The sequence below is a fragment of the Arvicanthis niloticus genome, chromosome 30 (assembly GCF_011762505.2).
Source record: "Arvicanthis niloticus isolate mArvNil1 chromosome 30, mArvNil1.pat.X, whole genome shotgun sequence".
In the NCBI taxonomy this organism is placed as follows: Eukaryota; Metazoa; Chordata; class Mammalia; order Rodentia; family Muridae; genus Arvicanthis; species Arvicanthis niloticus.
Genome location: NC_133438.1, coordinates 15,468,099 through 15,485,272, shown reverse-complemented (window position 1 = coordinate 15,485,272; position 17,174 = coordinate 15,468,099). Strand labels below are relative to the sequence as shown.

The following is a 17,174-nucleotide window of genomic DNA, read 5'->3' as shown; positions in this document are numbered from 1 at the left end:
ACAATATTAACGATTAGGTAAACTAATAAACTTTGCCATTTAAGACATTGAATTATTTATAAATGAATAGAACTCGTATGATTGAATTTTTATCATTCAGAATAGTTGTAAAATTCAGCTCCTTTCTCTCTCTCATACATTCCAACCACACTCTCCCCTTTCTTATCTCCTCCCATCTCCAATCTCCAGTTCCCCTGTCCCCAAGGACAATTCCCCTCAGAAGAGAGCAGGCCTGTAAGAGACAACACTGAAACAGGACAAAACAAGATACAAGGCAAGTTAAAAGCCCTATTATGGAGGCTAAACAAGACAAGACAACCCACTTGGAGGAGAGTCCAAAGAGCAGGATGAAGCATCAGAGACACATATTTTAATCTACGTCTTCTCCTTCTCCCCTTCTTCCTGTCTCCTACTCTCTTCTCTCTTCTCTCTTCTCTCTTCTCTCTTCTCTCTTCTCTCTTCTCTCTTCTTCTTCATCTACTTATTCTTCTTCTTCTTATTCTTATTCTTCTTCTTCTTCTTCTTCGTCTTGTTCTTCTTCTTCTTCTACTTCTCCTTCTCCTTCTCCTCCTTCTCCTTCTCCTTCTCCTTCTCCTTCTCCTTCTTTTCTCTCTTTCTTTCTTTCTTTCTTTCTTTCTTTCTTTCTTTCCTTCAGTTCTTTCCAATCCATAAGGGCTTTCACTGATTTTGTTTGTTAAGATTTCATTTTAATTATTTGAGATACAGTATCTATATATAGCCTTGGCTGGCCTGGAACTTGTTGTGTTGCTGGGGACCTTACCTGCCCTTCAAAGGTACTGAGGTGAGACATAGCTAAGGATGAAGGCCAAAGGCTGATAAGCACGATCTCGTCTGACAACACTCTTTTACAGTTCTGGGGGCCAAAAACTGACGGCTTCTAGAACTTTCTCTTGCTATTCTGTGGTGATTAACTCCTGCTTATAGCTTCAGGGGATTAAGAAAAGAAGCTAACTACTTGAGTGTTGTAAATTGGTTTTAATGCTTTGTCTTATTTTTGGCTCCCAAAAGCCATGTTTCCTGACCTGAGGGTCCCTGCTCCCAGCTGGCTTCAATTGCTAATAAAGAATTGCCATAAAGGCATTGGTTGGGCAAAGGTACATGACTCAGAGGGAGAAGGATCAGATTTAAGAGCTGCAGGAGAGAAACCATCTAGCAATGTAGGTGGAAAGGTAATGCAGCCCTATGGGGGAAGGGGAACCCCAGAAGGTAACTGGGTAGCAGAGATGAAATATAGAGTTTGGAAGGTGTTAAGCCAGAAATAAGCCAGGAATACCTGAGGGAAATGTATGCTAGCCAAGGGGAGAATTAGAAATGTTGAGCCATACATTCATTCATACACACACACACACACACACACACACACACACACACACACACACGTATCTTCAAGGCATATCAAAATTAAACTTGCATGCGTGTGTCTTTCATTAGTGAATCCAGAGGGCTCTGGCATGTGACTGGAAGCATCACCTGCTGGAATCATAAAGCAGTTTAACTAATTCACTGCTACACTTGGCTTCTTTTTTCTCTGGTTCAAGGGTACCTTGATGGTCAGGCAAGAGGCATGGAGTTCATTAACTCTTCATGAATCAGAGAGAAAAGAAAAAAAAAAGAAAAGAAAGAAAAGAAAAGAAAAGAAAAGAAATACTGGATAAAGTTGAAGAAAGTCACACTGTCATTTTATTGTGGTTCTTAGTTTTTATAGTTTCTCAGGATAATTAATAACAAGATTGTCTTAGCATTTTTACATTTTATAAGTTCAAATAAGTGTAAGGCAATAATTCATGTTATAGATCAATAAAGTTTAAGGTATTAAAACAGAATTGTTTACATGTCTTTTGATTAAGACTAGTATGTCACAAAATATTCATTATCTGTTAATTAGCCTTCATAAGCTCTTTATCAGTTTAAAGCAATAATTTTTTTGCTTCTTAATTTCGTATTTTATTTATTTACATCTTAAATGTCATCCACTTTCCCCATTTCCCTTCCCTAGACATCCCTTATCCCATCCCCCCTCCTCCTTTTTGCTTTTATACCATTTTAATTACATACAAGTATCAAGGTCAGTTCTAGGTTAAGGAACTAGGAATACAATAGATGCAAACAGTCAAGGAACAACCAAGACAATAAACACAAATAGTCAAAGAACAAGCAAGGTAAAAAAACAAAGTTCTGTGAACATTCTCATGATCCCTGTTTCTAAGAGCTTATCAAGATAACCAAAATATCTGAGGCTACTTCCTTGTTCTAGTCCAAAGTCATTTTCATGTCTGAAGCCTACTTTCTTATTATAGCCTAAGATTTAGATTCCTATCTGAAATTACTTCTTTGCTCTAGTCTAATGTCAGATTCCTGCCTGAAGCCCACTTTCTTGTCCTTGACCTATGTTGTATTCCGGCCAAGCAACCCATTTCCTTGTCCTTGGATCATGTCAGATTTTTGCCAAGCAGTCCCAAAAGCTCTCCACATCTCCTCCTTTCTTATTTCACAAACAAGACTGAGACTATCTTAGGTCATCTGCCAAGAATGCCTTTCTTACCCATCAAGGAATATGTATTAATCAAGAGCAATGCATTTCTGTCTTAAGTTGCTAAGGCTCTATGCAGAATCTTATCCATCCTTGGCTTGTCAGCCTGTTAATTTAATAACTCTGTCCAGGGGTCCATTTTCAGGTTCAAGCCATGTACTTTGGCTGCCAACATGTTGATGTTGTTAAAGACAAGCTTTCACATGATGGGCAGGAATAAAAGTATTCCCAAGACAACCAGGGCTAATATGATCAAGCTATATATGCCATTCTTGGTGCTTAACCAAAATGTAATTACTGACCTCAGGCCATGGATAATTCTATCAGCATAACCTGCTGCATCAATGCTTAGCAGACCAGCATTTTTTAAATTCATAAGCTCACTATGCAAAGTTAAAACATCCAAAGAGGTGTTAGAATTATGCCAACGTGTCTTTAAACTTTTTCCTAATTATAATGACTACCACTGTAAATTTTAGAACTAACATGAACCCAATTGTATTTGGCATGACACTTGAGATGGCTGCTTACTCTTAAACTCTGAATCTCCTTCCAATAATTTGAACAGGATAAAGAACATCAATCCAATGTTCCAAATGCTTATCTAAATCCTCTTGTATATTCAACACATTAGTAACATTTTTTTTTTTTTACTAAATGATTAACAAAAGTAGCTATCTTAACTTCTTGTGTTAAAGCAATTGCAGAAGCAGTGGTGCTAGCAATTAATGGAATTAAAACTGTTATACCTGCAATAATTAAGCCCACTACCCTCTTGCTTCTGTTTAAAGCCTGACTCATTTCTTCCAGTACTTGCAAGCCTTTCTCAGAATACCAAGGCTCTGTGATACTCGGGGCAATAAAACAAAACGTGGTTGATAGACCTCCACAACAGATGTACCAGGTTTCAACACACTAACACAATTAGAAAGTGTATAATCAATTCAACTTACAATAAATATTGTAGATGCAACAAAAGGCATTTTAACTTGACAATTAAAAGAGCCTTAACACATGTACTAACACTTGTTTGAAATCCAGATCCTGTCCCAACTTTATCTCTTGTTAACATAACATTACAGAGAACTGCAGCTTACTTCCAAATGTGTCTGAAAATGTCTAGATCTAGCCTTCCAAATGAAGACTGTTATTTCCAGTATGGGATTGATTTCTAGACCAGTACATGATTGAGTCAAATAACTGGTCACATTCAAGAAAAATACAAGAGTCATCATAACTTCTCTTTTTGACTCTCTGTCTCACACGGTCTAAAAACTTGAGGCAAGACAGCTTGTCCCATCTGGGGTATTGGAAAGCAAAGTTGGGTTGGGAATATATGTCCAATACATAAAGCAATAATTTTTATGTCACAAGTTAACCTAGTTTTGTCAGGAGACAAATCAATTACATTGATTGTGTCTCATCAGTTTTGAAGTTTTGCATAGATAAACTAGTTAATATTTTATTTTCTGTCCTAGTACCTAAAATAAGTTGTCCATTCCCAGTTTATGATCTTTAGCTACCAGATAATGGTCCCACACCTAACTTGGAAGGAGTGTTTTCCTTGATTGTAAATTAATTTTCAAGTCTGTTTTCTTTCCTTAGTACGATTAGCCCATGACATAGGAAAGTTTACAGAGCCCTGTTTGCAGCTTTTATTTTATAGGGGATTTGAAATTACTTGCTTAAATTTAGGAATTCTATAAAATCATAATTAGAAATTATCAAACCATCCATTTGTCTGTAAAACATTACTACATGAGAGTACATCTTCATGTTGATCTGCAGAAAATCTGCCCAATAGAGTAGGCTAAATGTCAAGGAATGATTAGACTATGGAATAGTGACAGGAAAGACATGTCAACAGCAGGAAGCGGCCCTGGGATAAAGCCCCTAAGGACCATGCAACTCACAGCTCACCCATCATAGTCCATGCAAAATGGTGGGCCATCTCCAGAAGATTCACTTGTACGCTTTAGCCTTTCTTAGATGGCTTTTGACACTATGTAAAATAGGCTAACTTCCAGCTCACAGAAAAATGTTTACCTCTGCCTCCTGAAAGTAAAGATGTGTGCCCTCACACCTAGCCCCAAATATGAATTTTAAAAGCCTCACCTACATACACTGCAGTATCTTGCACACTCACATTTTTAGGCTTGACTTATTAGATAATATTTTAACTCCTAATTAATGAGAAGAAGCCCATCGTCTTCACGTCTGTAGAGATCTTTCTCAGATTCTTTTGAGTGCAGCTATCATTACTTTTACTACTCTTTTGATGTACATGTTGGGATGAGCAAAGTATGAACTTGAAAGAGCAGTTCTTATTAACAATCAGGGTCTCACCCTACTGCTAATTAAGCAACAGGCTTGCTAATCCATGTACCCAGTGATCCCAACACTGCATTTGAACAGCATGTTCATTTAGTTTCAGGTATATTCTTTAGATGGTGGAGAAGAATCTTTTTTGGTCTTACAGTGGATAGGAGCATCTTTTTATAGAAGCCCAGGCATGCAAATGTCTGTTCCAGTTATGGTTCCTTTAAGCTTCATTCATGTGGTGAACTATACAGAAAAGCTGAACAGCTCTCTCTGATAGTATCTTTTATGTTTTATCAACCACAATATTTAGGGGTATGATTCTAATATAATAATTTCACATTTAGAGGCTTCCTATATGGACAGATTGTTTCTTGATCATGTATACTATGCCTGAGCAGAGAATCACCAACATATTTACAAACAGTAAAGATATGTCTATTGATATAGCTGTCTAGACATTGTCATATTCCAGCTTATATACCATAGGCAATTACTAGCAACTATATTTTTAAAGTAAGACTTCTTAACTCATCCCTGTCTACCACAAATCTTCACATGATTTCCACTGTAAAGTCTAGCCTATAGAGATGCCAAATATAGAGGAAAGTAACAGTCATGCCTGGTGGTGCAGACCTGTATTCCCAGTGACTCAAGAGGTTGAGGATGCATGTTTTAGACCAGCTTAGGTGACTTTGTGAGACCTTGTGTCAAAATAATAAGTGAAAAAGGAGATGGCAATATAGCTCAGTTGTGAAATGATTATCTAACATGCATAAGGCCATAGTTTCAACCCCTTGTACCTAATATGGAAAACTGTAAGTAGAAATCACACCAAAGAACCACCTTTCCGGAATATTCTTTAGAGTATTCAGAAGGCAGCCAGACAATCTGACATGTGCTTATCGCTTTGATAGCAAATACACCAATAGAAAATACAACTCACAGAGATCCTTGAATAGGACATGCTCTTATAAAAAGATACTGATATAGTTCCAATAACTTATATTTATAGTAAAGATTAGTAATGCAAACATTCACTAGAGATCTAGTGTGGGACAAAAACTAGCTGTGTGGGTAGAAAGGTGGGAGAGTTTTCACATTTAATTAACATGTTGCTGATTTACTGGGAAATCATAATAAATCCCCAAATGCACATTATGTCAATACTAAGACAATTATGTACCAATTCAAGTTATGATGACAGTCCGGAAAGGTCAATCAGGTAATGTGTACAAAGTGGTATTAGACCACAGGAGGAAATAAGCCTTTCTTTAGGTTGGATATAAGGAGGCTTTGAGGATGAGTGTTAGTTGGATATTTCGGGTTGATTGAACTTAGACAGGTCGATGAGGAGGTAAAGGAATGAAGGACATGGCATAGTTTGCAGCATAGTGTATTTAAGCACAGAAAAGAAAACCTCCAGACAATGGAGCTTTTTCTTTCCCTATTGCCACACATTTTAACTTTGTGGAGAAATGGAAGGAAAAAAAAAGTCTATTGAACCAATTGTTTCAGCTGTTTCTATGTGATCATAGCATTGCTTATATGGATTGTCAAGCAAGGAATGAGCTCATAAAAGGATATTAATGTGTCATTTTTATTGAGCAAAGTAGCATTACAGAAAAGGTGATTTCAAAGGCACATGGCTCTTTCATTACAGCCTTCAGGGCCAATGTTTGATCACTGAAAACAGGCTGCTTTGTTCCCGTTTGCTCTGATGTTTGGCATTATCCTCAATACATATGCTCTGACTTGGAAAGAATCAGTCCGTAAAGATTTAATAGATTCGCGACTTGCATATTCAAAATACATGTATCCTGCTTAAAATGGGATGAAAACTACTTGAATATGTATGGCTATATATAAGCAAGCATATTTCAGACACACATCTCAGCAGAAGTTTAAAAAGCAATCACACATACCTGATTATTCTGAGAATATGAAAGTTGCCTATTTTTAAAATTCATCATTATATTAAAACTCAGGAAAACATATTTTAGGAGGTGTTACATTGGTAAGAGCAAAATATGGGAAACTTGCCTGTTTCAGGGATCTACAAGTAGCTACATGCCCTCGTGACCTGTCACTCACATTATTTCTTAATTTTGACAACCCCTGAGCAGTCTTCCAAGCACAACATGGGCAAAAATGTTGTGTGTCTGGTAGAGCATTTGTCGTACAAGCACAAAGCCCGTGGTTGGATCTTTGACACCATGTAAGCTGGGTGTGGTGGTACAAAATGTAATCCAGGCACCTGGGAAGCTGGAAACAGGAAAATCAAAAGTCTGTGAACTTCTTGGGCTGCAACATGAGTTGAAGAGCAGCCTGGACTAAATAAAACATTTTCTAAGGAGAACGAAAGAGGGAGTGAGGGAGGGAAGGAAAGAGGGAGGGAGGGAGGGACACACACACACACACACACACACACAGAGAGAGAGAGAGAGAGAGAGAGAGAGAGAGAGAGAGAGAGAGAGAATAGTGAATAGTGATTTTTGCTATTTTGTTAGAAACAAAAAGATTAAACATGTTAAGGAGAAGTTTTCTGTGTTAGCATTTGTGTGATGCTCTTATCCTAACATTAAAATAGAAGTATTTATTATTAAGTAGAGAGATAGTTGCTTAAAGAGAGACTAGAAGCTTTTCATGTGGTGGCTAAAACTCATAATTTTGTTGTCATACAATTCTCTGGCATCTTGCCCCTACAAATGAATATACAATTTTGCACAAATTTATCTTTTGAATTTTGGATCCCTTTGAACCTTTGAAAGAAGATGGCATTCCCAGCCATCAGTTGGTTTTAAGTCACATTGAAGTCACATTCCCTTCCCTTCCCTAGACACTCATTGTACTGAAACTAAGTTCAACACTTTCAGCTAAAAGGTGTTCAATTATATTATGTCCTATTTCACAGATAAAACTCTTTCCTTAACACATATTGCAATTTCTTTTGCTCCCCCTACCCACCTCAGTGACACAAGGTTCCCTGGGTGGTGCATTCTTCTCTGAATGGTTTTGCAACAATCTCCACACAGGCTATTTGAAGGTGTTGTACAAGTTGCAGCCCAGACCAATGTTTTACAAACCTTAATGTGCTTATTAATCATCTGGGGATCTTGTTAGAAATGCAGGCTCTGATTCAGCACGTCTGACCAAGATTCTAACAAGCTCCCGGGTGACATGGTGGACTAGAGTTTGGGTAGTTAATGTCTAGAGTACAAATGACCTCTTATTAAATTGGTATTTGTTCGCAGACCCTGATAACTAGAAACGTAGATTCCCTGACTTTAAAGTTACTTCACACCATTGCTTTGTTCCGTGTAAAGTTAATAAAAAAAAAATTGTATATTTTTGAGTCTTTCCACCTATCTCTTCTTAAAAACAAAAGCAAAATACTTTCCCTCTTTCTACGTTAGGCTTAATACACTGCTTAAAGTTTCCAGAAGTTTCTTTCTTTCTTTCTTTCTTTTTTTTTTTTTTGCAATGGTCTATTTACCTGTTTACTCTGTAGGACCAGGCTTCTGGGGATAAAAACTCTATATATTATCCCTGATACATACTACCAGTCACGAGGCCTAATATATTTGGTTTACAGACTGAAAGGTGTGCTGTAATCATACAAAAGTATAATGTAATATGTTTTTCCCAATGAACCTCAAACTTGAATTGGGAATAGTAAAAACTAAACTCATAAAAAGTTAAATACAGGATGGTATAACAGTAGTGGTATAAAATGCTAGTATGTGATTTATCATCGCAAATATGTGTTCTGAAGTCACTGACTTCAGTATTCCCATGCTTTTAAAAATTATTTATTTTATACCTCAGTTTATTCCATAAAGTACTCGAAACTGGTAACTCCATGTGGTAAGTTTAATGAAGTTACAGGAATATAAGTAGTTAAGAGAAAGGGATGAGAAATCAAAAGGGGGCTGTGGCTCAGAATCTAAAAGCTCAAGGTCCAGCCAAGCAGGTCTTCGGGACTGATGTTCTCTGCACAGGATGGTAGTGTTTATAGGTTGGACTTCTGCTTGGGGGGGGGGGCTCAACTTCACCTAGGCTGTTCGCAGCTTCCTTCCTCTGGCTTCTTTTGTTAATATTAAGATAAGAACATCATGCAAATGCTAACACAGAAAATTGCTCTTTAATGTGTGGCTATCATTTTGTTTGTAATCAGGAAAGTCACTAGTCAGTATAGTTTCTCTGTTTTTTTTTTTTCTGTCTCTGTCCCTCTCTGTCTGATGGACATCTGTTTTCTTAGGTTGCCTAGGGGTGGCTGTGCATCTATGCAAATTGTCCCAATGCAGTTTAAGTCCCTTCAGATTACCTGGATATGGTCAGAACATTTTGAACTGCATAAGATTCCAGCTTTAGAAATTTTTAGAGAAACCATGAATGCTTTGAAAGAGTTACAATATCTTGCCATACATCAGACCAGAGTCTGTGAGGACACTAAAGAAGAAAGGAAAATAGGGAATTTATATTTTAAAAGAGGACAGTTCAGAAAGAAGACAAAGCTAGCATTTTTTCCTCATAACCTTACATTTAGTATGGTCTTTGAGCCACCATGAAGGGAGGGACAAATTGCTATCCCATTTGATTGCCTGCAGTTGTGTAATGTTCCTACACCAGTTATAAGTTACTATTCATTTGTGGCACAATTGTATTTCAGTAAAGGTGCCATGAGACCTTCTTTTTAGACTAAGGCTGACTGTCCAGAACTTTAGTCACTCATCTTTTGGGAGCTCGTAGTTTGATTGTTCCACTGCCTGATCCCCTTGTATTTGGAGACACAGAAAGAAAATAAATGAACAAAAGCCTTAACATTAGCATCTGTGATGAAAGGTTTGTCAAGGAGGCTGAGATCCTGAAGTGATTCTTCTCTGTTTTGCTAGGTTGGTCTGCCACCTATTGCCATAAACGTATTGAGTGTTATTTCCAACTTGTCAACAAGCAACAGATAAAAATGGGCAAGAAGACTTAAATTCATGTTGATGACAAGGACCAGATCTGAAAAACAAATAGGAAGCTGTTAGTATGAAGTCCTGGTCTACAGGCCTCTCTGTCTTTGGGTCTTGGATTTCATTACAGCCTTGTTTGCAGTGCGTTAGTCAGATTGCTGCTGACTTATATGGGCTAATTCTGTGACCTGGCAAAATGTACCAAAAATCATTCTAGCAGGGAAGGGGTGACTGTGGTTTGTCCTTGGATAAATGAGCTAAAGGTGATGGGGAAACCATAAATTCAATTAAGAAAAAACAAACAAACAAGATTGTTTATCCTTAGGGTTTCACATTTGTTTTATTCTTCACTTTTGAACCTTTTTTTAAAAAAAAGATTATTTTCTTTCTTTTCAGGGTCTGTTTATGAGATGTTTGGCAACGAATGCTGCTTGTCAACGGGAGAAGTGATTAAAATCACAGGTCTCAAAATTAAGAAGATCATGGCTGAAATTTGTGAGGGTCATACTGGAGATGCTGAGTCTCTGAAACCTTTTGAGCTGCCCATGAATTTTCCAGGTATAGTCAATTGCAACCACTTCACAGATTATTAGTATTTGATACATAATGGCAACAACGAAAAACAGAACTTTCTGACCATTTCTCTGTTTTAGAAAACAAAAATCCCAGCCGTTGAATTTTAGCACACGAAGATTTAGGAGCCAGATACTGTTGTGAAAGCCTGCTAGCTCAGAGAGGCAGAGAAAGCACCCAGCTGACCCTCCTACTCCACCAGCATCTCAGCAGAACAAAGACTTTTCTCTTCCTTAGCAGTGTCTTAAATACCTTCCAGCTTAATGTCTCTCCTTTCTCATTACTGGTGCTCACCCCCTGTCAGCTGGTTGCTGGCTCTGCCTTTTAACCGAGGAATGAGTTTATTTAGCTCTTGGATTTAAGGTGTGTGCAAGGGCTGAGCCACACAAGTGCTTGTTAATAAACTAAAAGCTCTTGTGCTAATGGTGGATGCTGGGGCTGAGACACACCACAGGATTTTACCAGTTCACAGCTTTGGGGTTCACAGTGTGATCAAATATCCCACAACATTTCTCTTGTTTTGAGGCAGGTTGTCCCGCCTGGACTGCAGAGTACTGGGATTACTAGTTTGAAATGATGTTAGCTTCCTGAACTAGGCTGTGTGTTGTGTGGGTTGAAGAAGATAAAATTCTTATAGGTCAATCAATCAATTCAATATCTACAAAGTACAACCTGTTATGCATTTTTTCATTCTTCTTTTACTTAAGAACTAGTCATTTTAGTTAACAAATAACTATTTGCAATTGTTCAGTGTTTCTTTAAAGTTATTCTTTCTAATTGATACATAAACACATTAATGAAGTAATGTAATGTTTTCATACATGCATGTGTATATATTTAAATTGAGTTAAAATCTATATATTATTAATTATTTAGTCTTTCCTTATGATGACAACTCTAAGAACCTATCTATTAGCTTTCTTGAAGTGTAAGTGCGGAATTGTTAATGGTAGTCACTTTACTGTGCAACAACACACCAGAACTGCTATTCTCTAGAAGTGCGTTTTGCCATGTGTATCTCTAGATGGTCTAATGAGAGTTAGGAAATCTGTTGCTGAGCATGGTGATGCATGCATCTGGTCCCAGTACTTTGAGACAGGAAGATCATGACTGCAAGGCCAACCTGGACTACATAACATGGCCCTGCCCATATATCCCTCTCCAATAAAATGATAAAAATAAAATCAAACTACATTTTCACGTGGTATATAAAACTTTTCAGCATCAAGTCAACATATTCATTCTATTATTTAAATAGTCACCTGCCTCTCCTGCTACACACATGATCTTACTGATATGGTTGCTTCTCTTTATCTAGGCAACTGTGCCAAGCTTTCCAACACCATGCCTTATAGGAACTGACTGCGCTACATCCTACTCTTATATGTACTTTCCTAACGTTCCAACGCTGTGTACCACAGCACGCATATCATTGGGTGGTCATTAGATTTACTCGTCTTGTGCTCTAGACTGTGGGCTGTCAAACTTGCTGTAAATATCCAGACAGTAAATTGTAAGGCTTTGTAACAAGATGGTTGCCACGACTACTCTACAGCAATTTTGTAACATGAAGGTCACTGCAGGTAACAAAATTAGTCAGCCAATGGCCACGGTCGTGGCTCTAAAAAAAACTTTATTTATAAAAAGAAGTGGCTAGTAAGATTTGGCCAGTCAAGTTATTTGTTGATGTGTGCTCGGCACAACTAATTTCCAGTCTTCATAGTTCTATCACCATCTACATTGAGAATAAACTCCAAACCTGTCAGTTGGATGAATAAGTGAGCAGCAAATGAAAGAAATCACAAAGCATTGTAATATAATGTTTCACAGTATGATTAACGTATGCCTGGCCTATGTAGGAAGCTTCATAGGATCAGTAGGTCATGTTTCAGAACATAATTTTGTAGTTCTACAACCAATTCCATGCAGTTTTTTTTGTATTACCTTGACAAGTTTTCTTTTTTATTGTATATAAAATTAAATACTAATACTGCTACTTGTCTCCTAGTATCTTTGAGCAGGATAATATTGAAACATAATTAAAGTGCTTGTTATGGCATCTGGAATAAAGCACAGTCCATAAAATAGTGATAACTTATATTACTGTTATTAAGATTCTTATTGATGTCATGGGGGAAGTCAGAAAATGCTTTTCAGAGAATGTTATAATTAACATAATGTTTGGAGAGTAAAAATAAGTTAGTTATATTAAGGAGAAGATTCTTGCAAGTGCTCTAATTCTCTGTCCTTTTCAACCAAAAGCTTACCCATTCGTTTATATCCTTCCTGGCCTTTCATAATGATGGCTTTCAAGCTTGGCTGCACGGTGAACTCAGCTAGGGAGATTAGAAAGTCATGATGCAGGAGGCATCCTGATTTATTTGGGTGAAGTCTTGTCATGAAGTTGCCTCAAAGCTCCCAAGGAGGTACTAACATGAACCTGAGGTTGAGAACCACTGCTTTATAGCAAGCATACCTAAGTAGCAAAGTTGATGTAGTCACTCTCTCCATGTGTATGTATGTGTATGTGTGTGTCTGTGTGTGTATGTATATGCATATGCGAATGTGTATGCAAATATGTATGCATATGTATGTGCATATTATACATGTGCATCTATGTATATATGTACATATGTGTATTTATATGCATATATACATATGTATATTACACACATAATATACATATGCACATGTATACACATATATATATATATATATATATATATATATATATATATATATATATACACATGTATATATGTTGGGTTGTAGTGTGTGTGGGTTGATGGTCCTGTCTGTCTCACCATGTGGCTAGGGCCTCTCATGGGAACGGAGGCATGGGAATTTTACTGTGCTCACTCCATGCTGGCTCTGGGTGGGCAGACATCGGGCTATGTGAAGCCGTGAGACTCTGCTCCAGGCGTGAGAGAGCACTGTCTGAGGTACCGCAGGGAGCCAGAGCTCTTGGCTTGGGGGTTCCCAGGCCAAAAGTTGGCCAAGAACCAGCTGGTTCTCAGGCCCTTGGGCCCCCCAGGCCTCGCTGAGGGGCTGCGGAAGGGCCGAGAATGAAGTGGGGGCATACAGACTGGATTGGCCCGCAGTCGAAGGGTGGAGGGAGAGGAGGAGAGTTCTTGACTTGGTTGCTGCAGCTTGCTTGGCTGTGTGGTGGTGACTGCTCGCTTGGTCTCTGTGGCTGAGAATGCAGAGAGTTCTTCTGTGGGAAATTAAGTGGCGGCTCTGTGGGTGAGGACCTGCTCCACTATTCCCCACAGCAGATTTTGAAGAAGAGAAACAGTCCATGGTCTTAAGATATTTATTTTCATGGCAGAAAATGGATGAAAACTGTAACCCCCTCCCCCATATTTTCAGGTCGGGCCTGAGGTTAAATACCTTTTGCAAGGAGGAGAGTCTGGGAAGGAATGTTTAATTGGCTACACCCCTCTGGCCTTTAGGTATCTCATTAATATGGAGATCTGTCTTAAGACTCTGTGGCCTGTAGTCATGTCCTCTACCTGTGGAGGGGCTAGGGGTCGTTGTCCTTCATGACTGGAGAACCCCACTCTATGGAGGTCTTCGGCCTGTGTCAGGAGCCTGGCGTCTGGGAGCGTGGCGAAATGCATGCTGTGCCTTAGGATCATCCAGATTCTCCAGCAATTTCTAGCACACGCTCTGCCAGAAAACAGGCTGTCCTTCACAGTCCTGCATATATACATATCTATGAGTGTGTGTGTGTGTGTGTGTGTGTGTGTGTGTGTGTGTGTGTGTGTGTGTGTGTTTGAGACAGGGTTTTACTATGTAACCCATTCTGGCTTGGAACTTCCTTTGTAGAACATTCAACCCTCAGAAATACATAGAGTGCCTGCTTCTGCCTCCAAAACGTCGTGGGTAGTGGCATATGCTTTCATACCAGCTTAAGTATTTTTATGTCTTTATTATTTCATTTATTGCTTTTTATATGTATTTGGAGTTATTTTTGTGTCTGTCGGACTACCATGATCTAATAGATAGCAAAGTAGTTAAGAGCAGAAGCAAAAAAATCATTTATCGTTGTAATTCCCAGTGATTAGAACAAGATGTACAGAATAAACATTCACTAAGTTTAAATGTTCAGAATTTTCAGGGAAAAGAATAGTTTTTTATTGGACTAGTGAAAACATTTGGCTAGTGGCTAAAGCCTAAGGTCATAACTATTTGGAACTTCCTTTGAGCTGCAGTTAGCATGGTAGTTTTTCATTAATTGAGTAAAAAGTTTAAAGATGTTTACAAGTGAGTCTTATTATAATGGTCAGAATTAAAAATACAGGTGATTAAGGATGATTGGCACAAGTTCTCTTCCAAAAAAAAAAAAAAAAGACTCCAAAATCCTATATAAATATTTCTTCTTTATTATTACTAAGAGAAAAGAGCAGAATCGAGGTCATTTATCACAAATCTCAACTGTAGCATATGCTTATTCTACATTAAAATTTTTCATGTAAATGCTAATTATATTTTAAAATGTAAAATCCCTGTAGTACTTTTAACACAAATTTTTACTGGTATATATTCATTATACATAGTGCTAGGCTTCATTTCCTGTGACTGTCTCATGTACGTTGGATACATTCACTCTCTCCCCTTTCTTTCCTCACCTCTCTCATTTTCCCATTCATTCCCATTTCATGTAGACTGACTCTTGCTTCTACATAAAAGTATGATTACACATATATGTATACTCTATGTTATTTTATATATCTGTATGAAAACCTAGAATCCACAAATAAATGAGAAACAGAAACAAGTAATATCATCATTACCAGCAGCAGCTATGTCTATTTTTCTGCAAATGTCATAATGTAATTCTTTATGAATTACATTATTATTTTTTATGAATTACATTATTATTATAGCTCCACTGTGCAAGTATAGTACAATTTCTTTATCAGTTCTTCTGTTGATTAGTACTTAGGATGATTCTATAATTTGACTACTGTAGACAATGCAGCATTAAACATACAGATGAAAACATCTCTATGGTATGTTGATTTATAGACTCTGGGCTTATAGCTTGAGATGATATATTTGGGTCATATGCTAATCTTCCTCTTGATTTATTGAGCAATCTTCATATTTATTTATTTTTATGGGATTGTAATAATTAATATTTTCATGACAGAATTTGCTGTTATTATTTTCTTGATAATAATCATTCTGGTAGAAATAAGATGAAATCTCAATGCTATATGACTTTGTATTCTTTTTGTTTGTTTGTTTGTTTGTTTGTTTTTTAAATTAAGTATTTTATTCATATTAAATTCTTGGAAACTTAAAATCAAATAATACAAAATTAGAATGCTAATATCAATTGGATTAATGTGTTTCTTAATTGAAAACAGACTACTCCAACCAACTTAGGGGTTTTCTTAATACTAAAATATATGTGACTTTGTATTCTTTTGGATGCCTAAGGATTTGAACATATATTCTGAAAACTGTTAGTTACATTAGTCCATTTATTGAGTGAGTTGTTCAGGAATTTTGAAGCTTAAAGTTTTTGAGTTCTTCATGTAGTCTAGATTCTAATCTTCTGTGTGACTATCAAAAATTTTCTTCTAAAGTTGTCGATTCACCAAATTGTTCTCTTTGCTGTTTTTTTTTTTAATGGCTACTTTATTGATTGACAATTCAGATGTTACCTTCTTCCCCCCACCCAAACCCTCTATCTCATTCTTTCTCCTCCTTTTTGCTTTTATACCATTTTAATTTCATGCAAGTATTAAGGTCAGTTCTAGGTTGAGGAACTAGCAATACAATAGATGCAAATAGTCAAGGAACATGCAAGACAATAAACACAAATAGTCTAAGAACAAGCAAGGCAATAGACAAAGTTCCGTGATCACTCCCATGATCACTATTTCTAAGGGCTTATTAGGAAGACCAAAATATCTGAGCCTACTCCCTTGTCGTAGCCCAAAGTTATTTTCATGCCTGAAGCCTACATTTTTGTTCTAGCCTAAGATTTATATTCTGACCTGAAATTACTTTTTTGTTCTAGCCTAAGATTTAGATTCCTGCCAGAAGTTACTTCTTTGTTCTAGCCTAATGTCAGATTCCTGCCTGAAGCCCATTTCCTTGTCCTTGGCCAATGTCAGATTTTTGCCAAGTAGCCCAAAAAGCTCTCCATATCTCCCCCTTTCTTATTTCACAAACAAGACTGAGACTATCTTAGGTCATTCTGACAAGAATGCCTTCTTTACCAATCATGAAATATGCATTATCAAAAGCAATATACTTCTGTTTTAGGTTGGTAAGGCTCTGTGCAGAATCTTACCCATCCTTGGCTTGCCAGCCTGTTAAATTAATAACTCTGTCTGGGGTCCATTTTCAGTTTCAAGTCATGTACTTTGGCTGCCAACATGTTGATGTTGTTAAAAATAAGCTTTCACATAATGGTCAGGACAACCAGGGCTAGTGTGATCAAGCTATATATGCCATTCTTGGTGCTTAAGCAAAATGTAAATACTGACCTCAGGCGATGGATAATTTTATCAGCATAACCTGATCCATCAATGCTCAGCATTCTTTAAATTCATAAGTTCACTATGCAAAGTTAAAACATTCAGAGAGGTGTTAGAATTATGCCAAATATACTGCAAGTGTCTTTAAACTTTTTCCTAATTATAATGACTATCATTGTAAATTTTAGAAGTAGCCCAACTCCATTGGTATTTGGCATGACACTCGAGATGGCTCCTTACTTTTAAACTCTGAATCTCCTTTCAATTATTTAA

At 37.3% G+C, this 17,174-nt stretch overlaps 1 protein-coding gene across 2 annotated transcripts in view; it reads left to right on the top strand.

Annotated features, from left to right (window-relative positions):
• Positions 1–17,174, top strand: part of Themis (thymocyte selection associated) — a 185,130-nt gene that overhangs the window by 39,142 nt on the left and 128,814 nt on the right. For both annotated transcript variants that reach the window (XM_076927960.1, XM_076927959.1), the window contains exon 2: positions 10,228–10,389. In XM_076927960.1, the coding sequence (XP_076784075.1) occupies positions 10,228–10,389 (162 nt within the window). The remainder of the gene's footprint in view (positions 1–10,227; positions 10,390–17,174) is intronic.